General features: G+C 41.6%; 1 protein-coding gene across 1 annotated transcript in view; it reads right to left on the reverse strand.

Moving 5' to 3' along the window:
* LOC136443003 (basement membrane-specific heparan sulfate proteoglycan core protein-like) overlaps positions 1-15,054 on the reverse strand; it is a 100,167-nt gene that overhangs the window by 37,358 nt on the left and 47,755 nt on the right. The window contains exons 34-49 of the mRNA XM_066440048.1: positions 14,625-14,736; positions 13,660-13,830; positions 12,551-12,678; positions 12,208-12,294; positions 11,988-12,049; positions 11,218-11,271; positions 9,991-10,064; positions 9,135-9,275; positions 8,073-8,261; positions 7,032-7,127; positions 6,765-6,848; positions 5,793-6,023; positions 4,876-4,989; positions 3,861-3,988; positions 1,711-1,797; positions 1,148-1,230 (exon numbers count right to left, since the gene is read on the reverse strand). Of these exons, the coding sequence (XP_066296145.1) occupies positions 1,148-1,230; positions 1,711-1,797; positions 3,861-3,988; positions 4,876-4,989; positions 5,793-6,023; positions 6,765-6,848; positions 7,032-7,127; positions 8,073-8,261; positions 9,135-9,275; positions 9,991-10,064; positions 11,218-11,271; positions 11,988-12,049; positions 12,208-12,294; positions 12,551-12,678; positions 13,660-13,830; positions 14,625-14,736 (1,841 nt within the window). The remainder of the gene's footprint in view (positions 1-1,147; positions 1,231-1,710; positions 1,798-3,860; positions 3,989-4,875; positions 4,990-5,792; positions 6,024-6,764; positions 6,849-7,031; positions 7,128-8,072; positions 8,262-9,134; positions 9,276-9,990; positions 10,065-11,217; positions 11,272-11,987; positions 12,050-12,207; positions 12,295-12,550; positions 12,679-13,659; positions 13,831-14,624; positions 14,737-15,054) is intronic.

Here is a 15,054-nt window from a genome sequence, read left to right on the forward strand (position 1 = left end):
TGAGCAACTGTCAGTAACGTCACCAGAACCGTGTCTACTGGGACTAAAGAGCAGGGCCCCTACGCAAGCGAGTCAACGAATCGAGCGATAGGGGTCCTGCTTTTAGGAGGGTCCGCACATGTAGTGTATGAACATAAACAGCCAGGGATAATAGGCAGGTAAAATGCAGTAGGGCTAAAGGCTACCGTGGCTACTCCCACAACTCCTTACCCTCGTCCGTCATCCTTTCAGGCACGTTTCCGTATGTGGGATAACGGCCTGTTTTTGTTACACACACACAGAGGGAGACATCGTTAACCAGGGGGGCCACAAGACAAGTGTACGGAGTGGGGGGGGGGAGGGGGGTCCCCACAGAGTACACTGTTTCTTCTGGTCTACACTCAAGTCTTATTGGTAGGACTTTTAAAAGCACCATCAAATGCCATCAATTCTACCTAATTCTAAGAGGATTTTCTTTTCTGCCTACATCGAACAATTCTCAAATCTTGCTTTATGTCCAAACATTTTTGACAGATACCAAATGCTTTCATGACTCCTGTAAATGCAAAAATGTTCGCAGTGGTTTTATGTTCGCAGTTTTCGGGGTGAATTCTTTTAAAACGGATCTTAAAACAACCGCGAAAAGCCATTCTTTTGTGTGACTGTAGCGCTACTATTGTTTCAAACGCGAACTCAAAACCACCGCAAATACTCCATTTTCTCCCTACCACAAAATTAAATCCCCATGAACATTTCTGCATTTACATTAGTTTCTCAACATCACAATGGCAGTTTCAATGGACTTGTTCATTTCATAACTCTTAACTATGTTTGTATAATTTGATTTGATTTGCTTTATATTTACGTACTGTACTTTGTTTTGGTGGAGGCGTAAGTCAATGATTTGAGTGTGTTGCCACCATGTTTTGTTTATAAATGTTGCAAATTGATACAAAAATCAATTATATACCAACATACCAACTGAAAATGTAAACAAACACCAAATTACACAGGATGAAATGACTGCTACCTAGAGTACACAATGTAGATATGCAGACACTTTTTATATCACAACTGATTTGAATGTCACAATGAACAACACATGTAAGAATCTATTTTGGAAAACATCAGTCATGTATAATGTCTGCACAGTCCCAAGACTACTTACTTGGTCCAGGTCCAGGGCCGACTCCAACTTGGGTGCACCTGCCACCAGGAACTCTCGGATTACCGTTGTATCCAGGTGAACACCTGAAGAAAGGTAGCAACAAAATGACTTTCTTTTCCATCGCAAAAAAAAAACATGAAGATGTGACTAAATGACTACACCATGAAATAAATCTATGATACTACATGTATACGGTTTGCCACTGAGTATCAAACTTGTTTCACCTATCATTACCTTTGCCTAGAAGGTTATGTTTTCATCAGTGTTCATGTGTGTGTCCTTCTGTGAACACGATAACTCAAGAATGCCTGGATAGATTGTCTTGATACTTGGTATGTGGGTAGGTCTTCTTAAGGCCTCGAAATGATTTTGGGCCTTCTAGCGGCTTGCTTTGCTACTGCAGTGGAACTTCCTGTTTTCATATCTTGTGTTCTGGACATGCTATGGTCATGATTTTTTAGTGGCAGATAGCTCTTGGGATGGAGAGTACATGTAAGTCCTACATGTTTGGCCCCCCTAGCGGCTTTTTGGGAAGGAGTATATAAAGGTTCTTCTACACTTACTCTCCACAGTCCCTTCCTGAGTATCCAGGTGGGCAGGCATCACAGGTTGGTCTGCTGTCAGTATCCAAGAAACAGGTGGGCGAGAACCTGGAAAATACAGTTGTGCGTTAAACAAAATTCATCTGTCTAAAAACAATGTAAATCAAATCCACTAATAACATTTTCCATCACCGATTAGTTATCCATGAAATCAACAAGTTGACCTCTGACCTCTCCCATTAAGTTCATTACATTTGAATTTGTTTATTGTACAATTGTATAAGTTTTTGTTCTTGTATTTGATTTAATTGTATTTAATGTAGGCAGACTCCAGGAAGAATACTGTAAAATTTGTGAACATTAAAGGAAACCCAAGCAATATTAGGGACCGAAAAATTGGACTTTAACAGTCAATCTATCTAGTCATTTCTATACATGATAAGTTCAAACAACACTATCACAATGTATAGCAACGTCCATGATGCAAAAATACAACGTTGTTGTGACACGTTGTTGTGATGTGAGAACTCACTGAAAATCGTGGCCGGAGTTTTTGTAGGCTTGCAAAACTAAGGGGATCATCATACGGCACGATTTTGTGCTGTTTTAAAATCCTAAAGGTATTCAAGTTATTATGCAAATGTTCTAAACAATGTGTAGTAAATGTCACTACCATAAATTGATTTCAGCATTTTTTTTATTTCCATTTTTTTTACCATAATATTGCTTTGGTTGCCTTAAATGGAAATCTGAATAAAACAAACAAACAAACAAACAAACAGATAACAACAAAATGTTACGACTTTGGTCAAGTCAATGATGATGTACAGTCAAACCTGCCCAAGGCGACCACCCGGGGGACCGAGCAAAAACGGTCGCGATGGACAGGTGGTCGCCATGAAGAGGATTCCAATCATAACATGTTTCCAGCTCGAGGTGTTCAAATACCGTGTACCACGTAGATGGATGGAAAATTATGTGATTTTAGACAGCATGACCCCCACCAGGTTCAATTCTCATTGACAGAAAGATCCTACAGAAATTACATTTTCTGTTATCGTTGTAATATTTGTATACCGCTACATAGTGAACAAATGTTCGTCGTAATTTTGACTAAAAACAATTATGTCTGCCTCGATGACCTTGCAGCGCCCTCCCGCATTCACACGTTACGTTAAAGTACACACACACGCGCGCGTATAAAATCTAGGTTTTAAGGCCTGAGACAAATCCCTAGAAAATCCCAGCCTTCTTTTGGGAGCCGACCGCTGGATTAAAGCGGCAAAAAGTTTTCGATCTGACAACTGAAGGATGAAAACGGAAAGTTGTGATACCGCCGTCGAGCACGCGACCGAATCGAAAGGTAACAGTGGAGCAGAACGCACAGCGTCGGCGATCACATGCAAGCAGAGCCCAATAAAAGTTTTTGAGAGTCATGGAAATAATAAGAATATAAGAATATCAATTTTCATCAATAAGGAGAGTATTCTAAATATCCATACACAGAAGCGTCGTGTTTTAGAAAAGTCAGCGTTATGCTGCGCTGAAACAAGATGGCGTCGCAGACCAAGAAGCAACATGTCTCGGCCAACATTTTGCCCTCCACCGCGGAGTCATTTTCCGGCGGAATTTAGTAAGACAGAGACACATTTTTGTTGAAAATACAAGAAATAGATAGTAATTTCTGTGAAATCTGACTTTTTGACGCCATGCACTACGTCATCGTTTTGAAAATTGAGTTCAAACCGAACCAAGCTTGCGGTAAACTATAAGATGACGATGGGCACAACAACATCGACATCTAAGTATTCACAATCCTTTGTATTTACAATGTTTATAGTGGGAACGTTTCATTAAAACACTTCATGGAGGAATCAATGCTTTTGATATATTTTTGTCCGTCAAGGTCTTAAAAACATTTCCGCGAAATCCGACAGCAAAATTCGATGTCACCACACGCCGGAAAAATGTGGTCGCCATGAGCAGGGATTGTGCTCTGTGCGGTCCCAATTCGTGGCGGTCGCGGTCGCGTTGGACGGGTGGTCGCCTTGGGCAGGCAGCTTAATGCTTGTGACTATGGGGAAAATTTTCGGGACCGAGAAAATGCGGTCGCCATGGCCAGGTGGTCGCGTTGAAAAGGTGGTCGCCTAGGCAGGTTTCACTGTACTTACTGGTTGTTGACAGATGGAAGCGGGCAGGGACAGGGTCTGCAGGCGTCAGGCCTGCCGCTGGACGGGTCACCAAAGAACCCAGGAGCACACTGGTCACAGTATTCACCAATGGTGTTGTCTCTACAGCCCTGGAGATGCAAATGAAGGGGTAACTAACTCACATGGAAATCACTTTGTAAGATGTTACCATTTATCATGTGAGTAACCGGTGCAATGGCCTAGTGGGTAGACTGTTTGCCTTGCATACCTCAGGTCGTGAGTTCGAACCCCGGCCGAGTCAGACCAAAGACTTAAAAAATGGTACATACTGCTTTCTCTGCTTAGCACTCAGCATTTGGGAAAGAGTATGGTAGTTAAACACACACCACTACCAGTGGACTAGCCCCCTGCTGTAGTGATTGCACAAAGTTGTGTGGCCCAAGGGCTGCCGAAACGAAGACGGGCGCCGCACTATGCACCGTCTTTTAATCATGTGATTTCTGGAGGAACTACATGTTTGACTTACAGGGCATAGAGATGAAGGTATCAACAAGTTATTGTTTATTGTTTTTTTTTTTATTGTTTAAAACAGCTCCATTAAATCTTGAATGTTTGTGGTGGTTTTATTTTCAGTTTTTCATTGCAAAAATGTGTCTTGTAATTCTAATTCTACCATACTACAGAATTCTTTCAACCGGGAACTTCAAACACCATAAAAAAACCTTTTTCCCTCCTGACACAAAATAAAACCATTGCAAAAGTAAACACATTTACAGTATGTCTGACAATAAGCCTGAGTGTGTATTGTACTGTAGTTCTTGATTTGTTAACTGTAACTTAATTCTAGCTTTCTAACGGTCACTTAAGTCAACAGCTAAAATGTCATCATTCTCATATATGATTAGTAATATTTGAGACAGTAATATTTGTTCCCACCATTAAAATTAAGTGCCGTGACCTACTCCATTTTCCCCCAACCGCTATATTTTCCTAACGCTCTATCTAAGTAATTAACAGTATAGGTTTCTGATCTTACCTGACAGGCACCAGTCTCAGGGTCACATGTCGAGGCGTGACCGTTACAGTCACAAGGTGCACACATGCCCAGGTACAGGCCTTCTCCATTCCGGGTGAACCCAGGGGCACAGTCCTGTGGAGAGGAACCAAGAATGAGATGATGAGATTAATATCAAGTTTAATTCTTCTCATTCAGAGACACATAATGTATACATAGGTTACATACTCTTTCTTCAAGTACTCATCCAAGATGACTCTTCCACCACGTTGTATTCTTTCTATGTCATCCCCACCCAAGAAAACACAGTACATTTCATTGCAAAATGCACCAGAGGTTGAGGGAATTTGGTGTCCTAAACAAAAAATTGTAAGAACATCAATTCTAAATCCATTATTCAAATTTATGACAGCGGTGCACAGGGAGCCCACAAAGCGCATTTGAATTATTCCATGAAAGCCTGTCGGATACAAGTAGAGGCCTCGTAAATTATGTCCTACCTGCGCCGCGAAAACGTTCGATATGAGTTTTCCGGACTGGGTGATAACTTGCCTTCTCACACAGGCTTCCATAGACTATTCAGAGTGCATTTCGAGTGCACCGAGTGCCCCAATGTCAAAAATTCAAATACTGGATTTGGTGGTTGGAATTGCTGCTATTGCAATTTTTTGTTCGAGGACATCAACTTTTCTCAACTTCTGGCACATTTCACATTGAAATCTGTGTTTTTTGGATGGGTATGACATAAATAAAATAAAACACAGTGGATTCCTCATCACCCTCGGTCCCAGCCCTCCCACGAGTCCGATTGTCCTCCAGCCTTCAGTCTGCAGTCGGGCTGGCATGGTACCTCGGGTGATAAGGAATACACCATGTTGTATTCTACATGTTTATTTGGCACAGATTTTAAGGAGAATGTTGCAGTGTTCTATCAGCACCTGACAGGAGAGCCCCGTGTAGCCAGGTGGGCACCTGCACTCCTCCACCTCCACCGCCAGCAGCTGTCCGGTGTTCTGCGGCACGGCGATGTCCATGCTCACGTCCCGGATGGACGACTGCTGCATCTCGCTGTTGTACGAGGCGCGGATCAGGATGTTCTCCACGTCTGCCAGCGCCATCAGGATCTGCTCTCTCGTGGCCGGGACTCCGTCAGCTCGCTGCCAGTATTCCTGCGGAGGGGAGAAAAGTCGGGTTGTAAACCGTAGCTTCCTTTTCATCAGCATTTTGTGTTATGTATCTGTATCAGTCAGCTGGCATAAAGACCTTTAAATGTAATGTTAGGCCACACCATTTTAATTTATTGGTGAACGGAATTTAAAGAAAATGCTAGATTGGAAAATCAACATGAAAACAGAATCTCAGAGGAAAGTTTGTACTTTGGTGCACCCAGTTTCAGGGAGTGAACATGGTCAGGTACAAGTTTTCATCCCAGCCTTCTGTTTTAATGATGTCCTCGTGCAAAAATTTTACAAACAAATCCGTCAACCAAGAAATTGGTGTGGCCTTATGGACACAAAAACTTGTTCATCCAAAGAACACTGTCGTCCATGTGATGTCCGCAAAACTCTATGTTTATGTTGTGATTGTTAATTTCGACGGATTTCAAAATGTTGTACAATGATATGTCGTTTTTATGCTGTTTATATTTCAACTATAATCTCAGTGAGTGTTATACAAGGCAAGAGCACTGTAAAATCAATGCAATTCAGTCCTGATAAAGACTGCATGTTTGATTGAACAATAAAAGTTTTAACTTAAGTTTAACATAACACATGTACTTCATTGGCACTTGGCGACCGGATTCGGCTTTACAAAAAGTGTATTGTAGTGCCTGTATAACAGTCCTAATAACAGTTATATCACACAGATGTATATGTATCTGTATGTACATGTATCTAAGTCCGCCTCACCTCTCTAAAGATAACTTCAAAAGTCCTGGATTCTCTTGGAGTCAGCTGTTGGTTGTGTCTGTACATCAGCATGATCTCATTACCCTAGAGTCAAGAGGGAAAGAATACATTTTCAAAAACAATGAAAATTTGTTTTAGGCATCAACACTATACACATATTTGCCTTTGAGTATACTGAAGACTACACACACAAGTCATGTAGTTCAATCACTTTATCATAGTATTACACACTCAGGTAAAATCAAATATCTATGACGTTGTACTTACAATGAGTTCCACGTCGACCAGTCCCACCAAGGGCCTGCCAGTTGGTGTGGGGACATGTGACACACTGTACACCAGCCTCCCTCCATAGGCTGTCACCTGTGGGCAGAATACAACATAAGGATACAATAAACCTATGTGCTATTGAGAACCAAGAACATTACAAGTAATTTACAGATAGTGTTAAGAACACAAGATAAAAATGACATATCTTCTGAATATCCGATGGCTGCAACGTTTGAATATTTGCAATTACAGTGTCACAATATTTATAACACAGTTACATGTAAGTGACACAGTTAAGTGATGCCCTAACTTGCATACTCTACACCTAACAACAGCCTACCAAAGTTACATAATTATGTCACAAATATGGGATTTTCTGCCTAACTCTGTAACCAACATTACTTTAACCCCAAAAGGCTGCCCATGCAAGGAGAAGGTAAAAGACAGATTGAAATTTTTATATAAAGAATACAACACAGGGTATTCCGTATCACCCGAGGTACCTGCCCGACTGCGGGTAGGATTGCCCGACGGCCATAGGGCGATCTGACCCACAGGAGGTCTGAGACCAAGGGTCATACCCACGCGAGAAAACACACATTTCAATGCGGAATGCGCCAGAAGTTAAGGGAGTTTTTGTGCCCTCCAACAAAAAACTGTAACAACATAATAATTTGAATTGATTCTAACCTCTGAATCCGGTATTCAAATTTTCGACAGCGGGGAAACCGGCGCACTCGAAATGCATTCTTAATATTCTATGGAAGCCCATGTGATACAACTTAGAACCCTGTGTGATACAGAAAATTATCACACGGTCCAGAACACCCGTATCAAACGTTTTCGCGGCCCAGGTATGACATAAATTTTGTTACGTTATGGATTTATTTGGACTCCAATCATGTTAACTGTTATCTTTTTCATATTTTGTCTGAGCCTTACTTCTTCCCTCAATGAAAAGCAGCCAGCAGGTCTATTTCAGTTTTTCATGAATAAACAAAGGCCCAAACAAACAAACAAACAAACAAACAAACAAACCTTGTTGCCGCGGAAAGCAGCAGGCAGCTGCCAGAAGTACGGGTCGCTGCCCAGCTGGCTGAAGCCCTGGTACTGCAGGTCCCGGGAGGAGGGGTTGACTCTGAAGCCCGTGGTGATGCGTTGTGTCATGGCCATGTTCACCAGAGCAAAGTTCTGGAAGTTTCCTTGCTGCAAGAATGTCGCCTCCACCTTTGGAACAAATAGGTAGTAGACTTGTATACTCATAGCAAAAACAACAACAAACAAACCGACAAACACAAAAGGTCCACTGCAGCACCGAAGGCACCCCCCCCCCCCAGAAGACACATCTTCGGACTTAACCTTTGTCACCCCAACAGTAACTTACCGACCAAAACCAGCAACACCCGTTCATGGCATCAAGAGTCAAATTGCCAACACCATCACTCCACAAATCTCGACCAAAAATATAACCTTCTGCCTACGGCGAAGGCACCAACAAGGCTTACAGACCTCCTGGTAGCCTTTGGGGAGGCTGAATTATGAGACTGTTTACAACGAGTCGGTATAATAAAAGGACCATTCTTACCAACCGCAATCGCCGTTAGCGACATACCAAAACACTGTGATTCCATGATAAACAATTATAGTTCTCGATTAAAACACGATTTCCAAAACATCACTTCACATATACAGTAATAACGTGGTGTCATGGGCACCAAAATGGCTGCAACAAAGTTAAAGCCCTAAGGATACGGTCACTGTATGGTTTAAAATCAACATTGACATCTAAAAGGTTGCAATATGATAAATACATCGGAAAGTTATAGTAAGACAGGACTTACTGACAAAGACACAAAAAGGCTGGTAACTAGCAAAACATTTGCCTGAACCTACAAAATTTTTCAAGACCTCTTCCAATATTGTACCATGCCAATATACGTTGTAATGTATGACTGCATGTCAATATGATGCTCAGATGCAAAGGAATTGCTTTTTCCAATAAGGTTATAATTATATCAAAGATGTCAAATAGAAAGAGGCACATATGATTTATTGTATTCTTAAACATTAGAAATCAATTTAAGAAGACAGCTGTCATACCTGATCCCTGAAATAGGGGGAGCTGTTGCACTGATCGGTGACCCCCATACAGAAGCATTCCATGCAGCCGTCTGGGTTCCGTGGGTTCAGGAAGAAGTAGCCCTGAGCGCACTGGTCACAACGCAGCCCTGTCATTCCGTCCTAAGAACACAAGAATTTGTTGATACAGTCAAACCTGTTCCATAACCTACAACATCTATTGAAAAAGAGTAGGGGCATGCCCTGATGTGAGTGGATCAAAACATTCTGGCCTAAATGGGGTAGGGAATTCCCCGAGCAGCCTTCATAACCCCTGCTTCTCCTAATGGGTCAGTGAAGTCATGCTTGTCTTGAGCATTGATGTTTCTGACCTAGGGTGAAGAGACGGTGGTACAGTAAGAATTACATGTAGTTCAGCGCTTAGATGAGTGGCCCCCAACGGCCTTGCACTGAGCGAGTTTGTTTTTAAAAAAAAGTGACCACCTCTATATAAGGACCAATGTGACCACTTTTTTGTCGTCCCTTGGATAGTTTTTCCACTGACACAAAAATTATGAATTCTGTCTATAGTGACCATCTGTTCATATACTGTACATGAAGCCCAGATGCTACATGTGTATTGGTTTCCTGAGGTATCTTCTTGGGCAATTTTGACTGTATGAATTTGCTGACTACCTGTAAATGCTGTTATTGTGGTCTCAATGCCTGGGACTGTATTCGATGATTAACCTTCTCCCTACAGCCTAACTCTGTAACCAATAGAGAATGGGGTGCCGAACGGCTTCTTTGGTGTGTTAAAAGTTAATGTTGCTTGAAAAAAACTTTTTCTTTAATAACATTACCAGGACTTGTGAATCTATCAAAAGGACAAACTCACCTTGCAGTTACACTGTCCATTGGCGTCGCAGTCAGCTGAGAAGCTGCCAGCATCGTTACATTGACAGTTGTTCTCTGTGAATACAGCATGTTTGGGTCAGTAACTTGAAAACATGTCGCACTTCCATACCAGGAATACCCTAATCTCTCTTGGTTAACTGTCCAAAATTTTCTTAGTTTCAAAAATAATGTCAACAGGTTGGTAGAACATAGGATATTAGAGTTTTCACTATATATAAATTCCTTCCTCTTTGGTGGTTAACTGTTCTTGGTTGAAGCCTTCAAGATTTTCTTAGATCCGAAAATCATCAGGTTGGTAGAACATAGGATATTGTAGTTTTCACTATATGTAGCCAAAGAAGGTGGCGCTTTTGTGTTCTCGTTGCAAAAGCGCTACCTAATTCAGCTACATACAGCAGCGAGAAGCAGCACTCCAGTCAGAAGCTCTGAGTAAGGTGTCTGATAGGCATCAAAACGTTACCAGGTGAGAGACATTACTGCTTTTGTAAAAGAATACTCCAATATCCCAAAGTTTTCTTAGGTTTTGGAGAATCAAAGAATGGCCATCTTCAATCAAAAAAGTTGAACGGAAAGAATGAACAGATTGTAGGGACATTCCTGGGCCAAAATACAGCAAAAATTTGCAGTTTTACAGTGCTGGTGATAATATAGGTGCAATATGAGGTGAAGCATGCTTATAGTGAGCAATATTTTCATTTGCGGCACCCCATCAAATACTGTTCAAAAGGCTTGTACATGTCAAAATGTATACATGTTTACTAAGCTTCTTAATCCTTACTTCCCAACACAGTAGCCATGTATATGTAAGAAAGTAGCTCTTCAACACAGTGTACATGTACATGTTTTTCCCTTCACCCAGTATGGAGTTCTACACTACAGCCTGAAATGAAAATGGAAACCAAAAAAAATAAAAATGAAACTAAAAATCACCATGTGAACAAATGGCGAAGACAACATTCTGTATGAATAGGACAAGTGGTCGAAATGGAAGCAATGTCATATGAGCATAGTATTCGTAACTCCAACATCTCATATGCTTTGGGAAATGAAACGTGAAACCTTAGAACCAAGTAAAAGAGTGAGTATTGCTCGGACGGGACAGAAGACAGACACAAGACGTCCACGTCATGAGAACGAGCACATGTGTGAGGCAGCAGCAACGGCAGACTGCGAAACAGCAGCGGCATTATGGGTAAAGCGTGCTCACCGCCGTCGTACTTGTCCCAAGGAACCTTGATGACATTTCCCTGTCCGTTACCGCCTGCGATATTTCATACATCAAACAGTACACAGACAAGGGTTATCAACCTTGTTGAGTCAGGCACTGAATGCACAGGACTACTACAGGTCCTGACAACAAGGTCAAAGGTTAGTGACAAGTCAGTCAACAGTTCAAAATCTCTCTATGCAAAGGAAAGACATTTGGAGGGAGGGTATAACCATTACGTTTCAGTTAGAGTTAACTTATTAAAAAAAGTAAGTATATCTGTCACAAAAACAAAACTATCTAAAAGTGATAATAGAGAAATAATTGTTTGCAGGCTGGGGAAATTAACTTTAAGGTTTTGACATACATCTTTAAATCTAGTTATCATCTGTCAAAAGAGAGCTGATAGGGGTTATTGCTACATGGAAATAAGTTGTTTGAGACGACGTCCTTTGTGCCATGTCATCATCAAATTAAAGGTCTGTCAGAAGGGATACTGGAGCGTAAAAAGACACAAATACATCTGTCTTGGTTTCAGTTCCATTCAGTCTGTCATCCGTTTTTCTAGAAAGCAACAACACAGAAGTCGCAACAAACAAATTCCCTTCCTTACAATCATGACATACATTATACATGTAGTAGCGTTCACATAACATCTGTCTCCCTATCTTGTAACAAAATTCTTTTCCTCTATCCCCCTCCCCAAACAGTTCTTGCATCGAGTGAGCTCAATGAGGTACCAAAATGTGTGTATACTCGTATACTCATACCTTGTACAGGCCTGCACGAATCCCCAGGGATGCTTGGATTTCCTGTGTATCCTGAGTCACATCTGTGAAAAATAGATGGAAGCACATTTAGTGAGCTACAAGCTTTTCATACAAACAGAAGTTCTCCACAACACTTTTCCCCCAACAATTCATTACAACAGATGTATGTAAACCATGCTTGACAACATCTACCCTTAAGATTCCGACTTAGATAGCTCACCTTTCACACCTCCTGCCAGTGTATCCAGGTGGGCAGGCATCACAGGTGGGCTGTCTATCAATATCCAGGAAACAGGTGGGAGAGAACCTGTAGAAGAAATGACAATAGCAACCATCATGAACAACTCGAAATCTTCTTCTTTATTGAAATTCATTTTCCAATCCTAATACAGTGTACAACACTTACACTGTTGCTTATCATTTTGACAAGTATATCCTCTGTGCACGAAACAATTCTACCACTACTAGTATATCTCTGATATCGCCTTGTTCTCAAATTAATATCATACTTTATTACAGACTTCACTGTACAGAGAAAGTTTATGAAAGAACGAGCAGCTCACTGATTGGATGGAATGGACAGCGGGCACGGACATTCCAGGCAGTCATCTGCGTTGCCCCTGGTGGGGTCGCCATAGAAACCAGGTCGACAACGGTCGCAGTTCGGTCCCTCTGTGTTGTGCTGACAATTCTGTTGAAATTCATGCCACATAAAAATGGTTAACTTTTCAACACTTAGATCTCTAACAGAGAATAGTTCTCGTCTGTGAATAATTTCATGAGGTTGGTAAGTCACTGTATAAAAATACTCACTACAGTCAGAATTGCCCTGAGGAAAGTGACAGATGGTCACCGAAATGTCGGTTGAATAAATCATTTGGTTGTGTACAAAGACGCAAAGAGTCTTTTTATTAATAGAATAGTCCTCATCCGTGAATAGTTTTATCAGGTTGGTAAGTCACTGAATAAAATATTCAGTCAGAATTGCCCTGAGGATGGTGACAGATGGTCACCGAAACGTCGGGTGAATAAATCACTTGGTTGTGTACAAAGATACAAAAAGTCATTTTATTAAGAGAATAGTCCTCATCCGTGAATAGTTTCATCAGGTTGGTAAGTCACTGAATAAAAATTCTCAGTCAGAACTGCCCTGAGGAAGGTGACAGATGGTCAGTTGGATAAATCACTTGGTTGCGTACAAAGATGCAAAGTATCTTTTCATTCAAAGAATACTGTAATAATTCTTGTTTCTTTCACAGACTGTAACTTTATGTTCACTGTTTTCACGGTCACCCCTGTACTGTGAACTTATCATCACCGTGAAAAAACCTGTTGTTATTATTAATGATTCCTTCACACATTCGTTCTGTAAATCACTTGGCGCCACGGTGAAGTTTATGTTCAGTGAAAATGTCCATTTTCTTTACACTGTGAACTTTTGCTACCGTGAAGACAAGTGAATTTCTGTTACAGTAGTCTTATTAACAAGATGCAACCATTAGTTTTTCATAGCCTGGAATCCCGACCTATTTATAGCTGCCGGGTCTCTTCTCTCCCTCCGCATTTTGCGGAGGGAGAGAAGAGACCCGGCAGCTATAAATAGGTCGGGATTCCAGGCTAAGTTTTTCACACTTAAGACTGTCAGAAATGTTTGAAATATGGTGGCCCGTACCTGACACACTCCACTGCCATCACAGCCGTAGGCATGGTTATTGCAGCTGCAGTCCTGACCAGGTCCTGTACCACCTGTGCCACCTGTTCCACCTGTCCCTGCATCTCCTCCAGGTACACACATACCCAGGTACAGCCCCTCTCCGTTCCTGCCATAGCCTGGTGCACATTCCTGCAGAATGAACAAAGACAAATACAGTCAAACAGGGATTCAGCAACCACCCCAGGGTAAAAAAAGTCAAAGACCTCCCGCACCAGACAGTGCATAGGGCAGCGCCCATCTCCGTTTCTTTAGCCCTTGGGCCACACAACTTTGTGCAATCACTACAGCAGGGGGCTAGTCCACTGGTAGTGGTGGGTGTTTAACTTCCATACTCTTTCCCCAATGCTGAGTACTTAGCAGAGAAAGCAGTTATATAATGTACCATTTTCTTTAAGTCTTTGGTATGACCCGGCCAGGGATCGAACTCACAACCTACCGTATGCACTGGACTGAGGAAAAATGGTTGCTAAGATTAAGAACAGATGGTTGCTCAGGACAGGATGTAAAATGGACAGGACTGTTTCAATGTGGTTTGTGACTGCGCCAGGTGGTTGCCCGGCAAAGTTTGACTGTACCGAAATCAGCATCTTTCCATTAACTCAATCTATAAACATTCATTAAATGTCAAAATTGTTAACATTAGTTTCTAAATCATTTCCTCTGCATTCATTTAACTTGTCTTATTCAATGCATGTACTGTACATCTAAATCTCTGTAATACAAAGCAACTAGCACTCATATATAAATTTTCCTAAAAGAACTGTGTTCATCGCATTAGCCAAAATGCACACATCAATGCCTTCGGACAGAAACAAGAGGTTCTTAAGTTATGCTAACTACAAGAATCCAGAAACACAGACACACCCAAAACAATACCTCCATTTTTCATTGAGATAATAACACAAGCGTATTGAACCACCCACCTCACAGGACAGTCCAGCATACCCAGGTGGGCACACGCACTGTTCCACATGCAGAGCTGGGCCCTGGCCAGTCGCCCTGTCTTCAGCTATGTCCAGGGACACATCAGAGATGCTTTGGAGAATAAGGAAAGCAAAGTCAGCTGTGCCATGCAAGATATTTACAATCTTCTCATCAACACAACAATCATATTCTTCACACATTTCTTACTGTACCTAAGGTAATTTTGCTATAACATCTACTATCATAATTCCACCAGGGTAGTCATAATGAAAAGATACGTCCAAACAGATCTCCAGCCACACGTCCCCCAGTATAATGCACTCCTGTATATCCAAACTGTGCATACCTGGGGGGTGCTGCACTAGAGATCTCTCAAACCCACTGTTTTTTAAAGTGGCGGATTTATGTAACCCGGCGGATTAATGTTAA

The sequence above is a fragment of the Branchiostoma lanceolatum genome, chromosome 10 (assembly GCF_035083965.1).
Source record: "Branchiostoma lanceolatum isolate klBraLanc5 chromosome 10, klBraLanc5.hap2, whole genome shotgun sequence".
Lineage (NCBI taxonomy): Eukaryota > Metazoa > Chordata > Leptocardii > Amphioxiformes > Branchiostomatidae > Branchiostoma > Branchiostoma lanceolatum.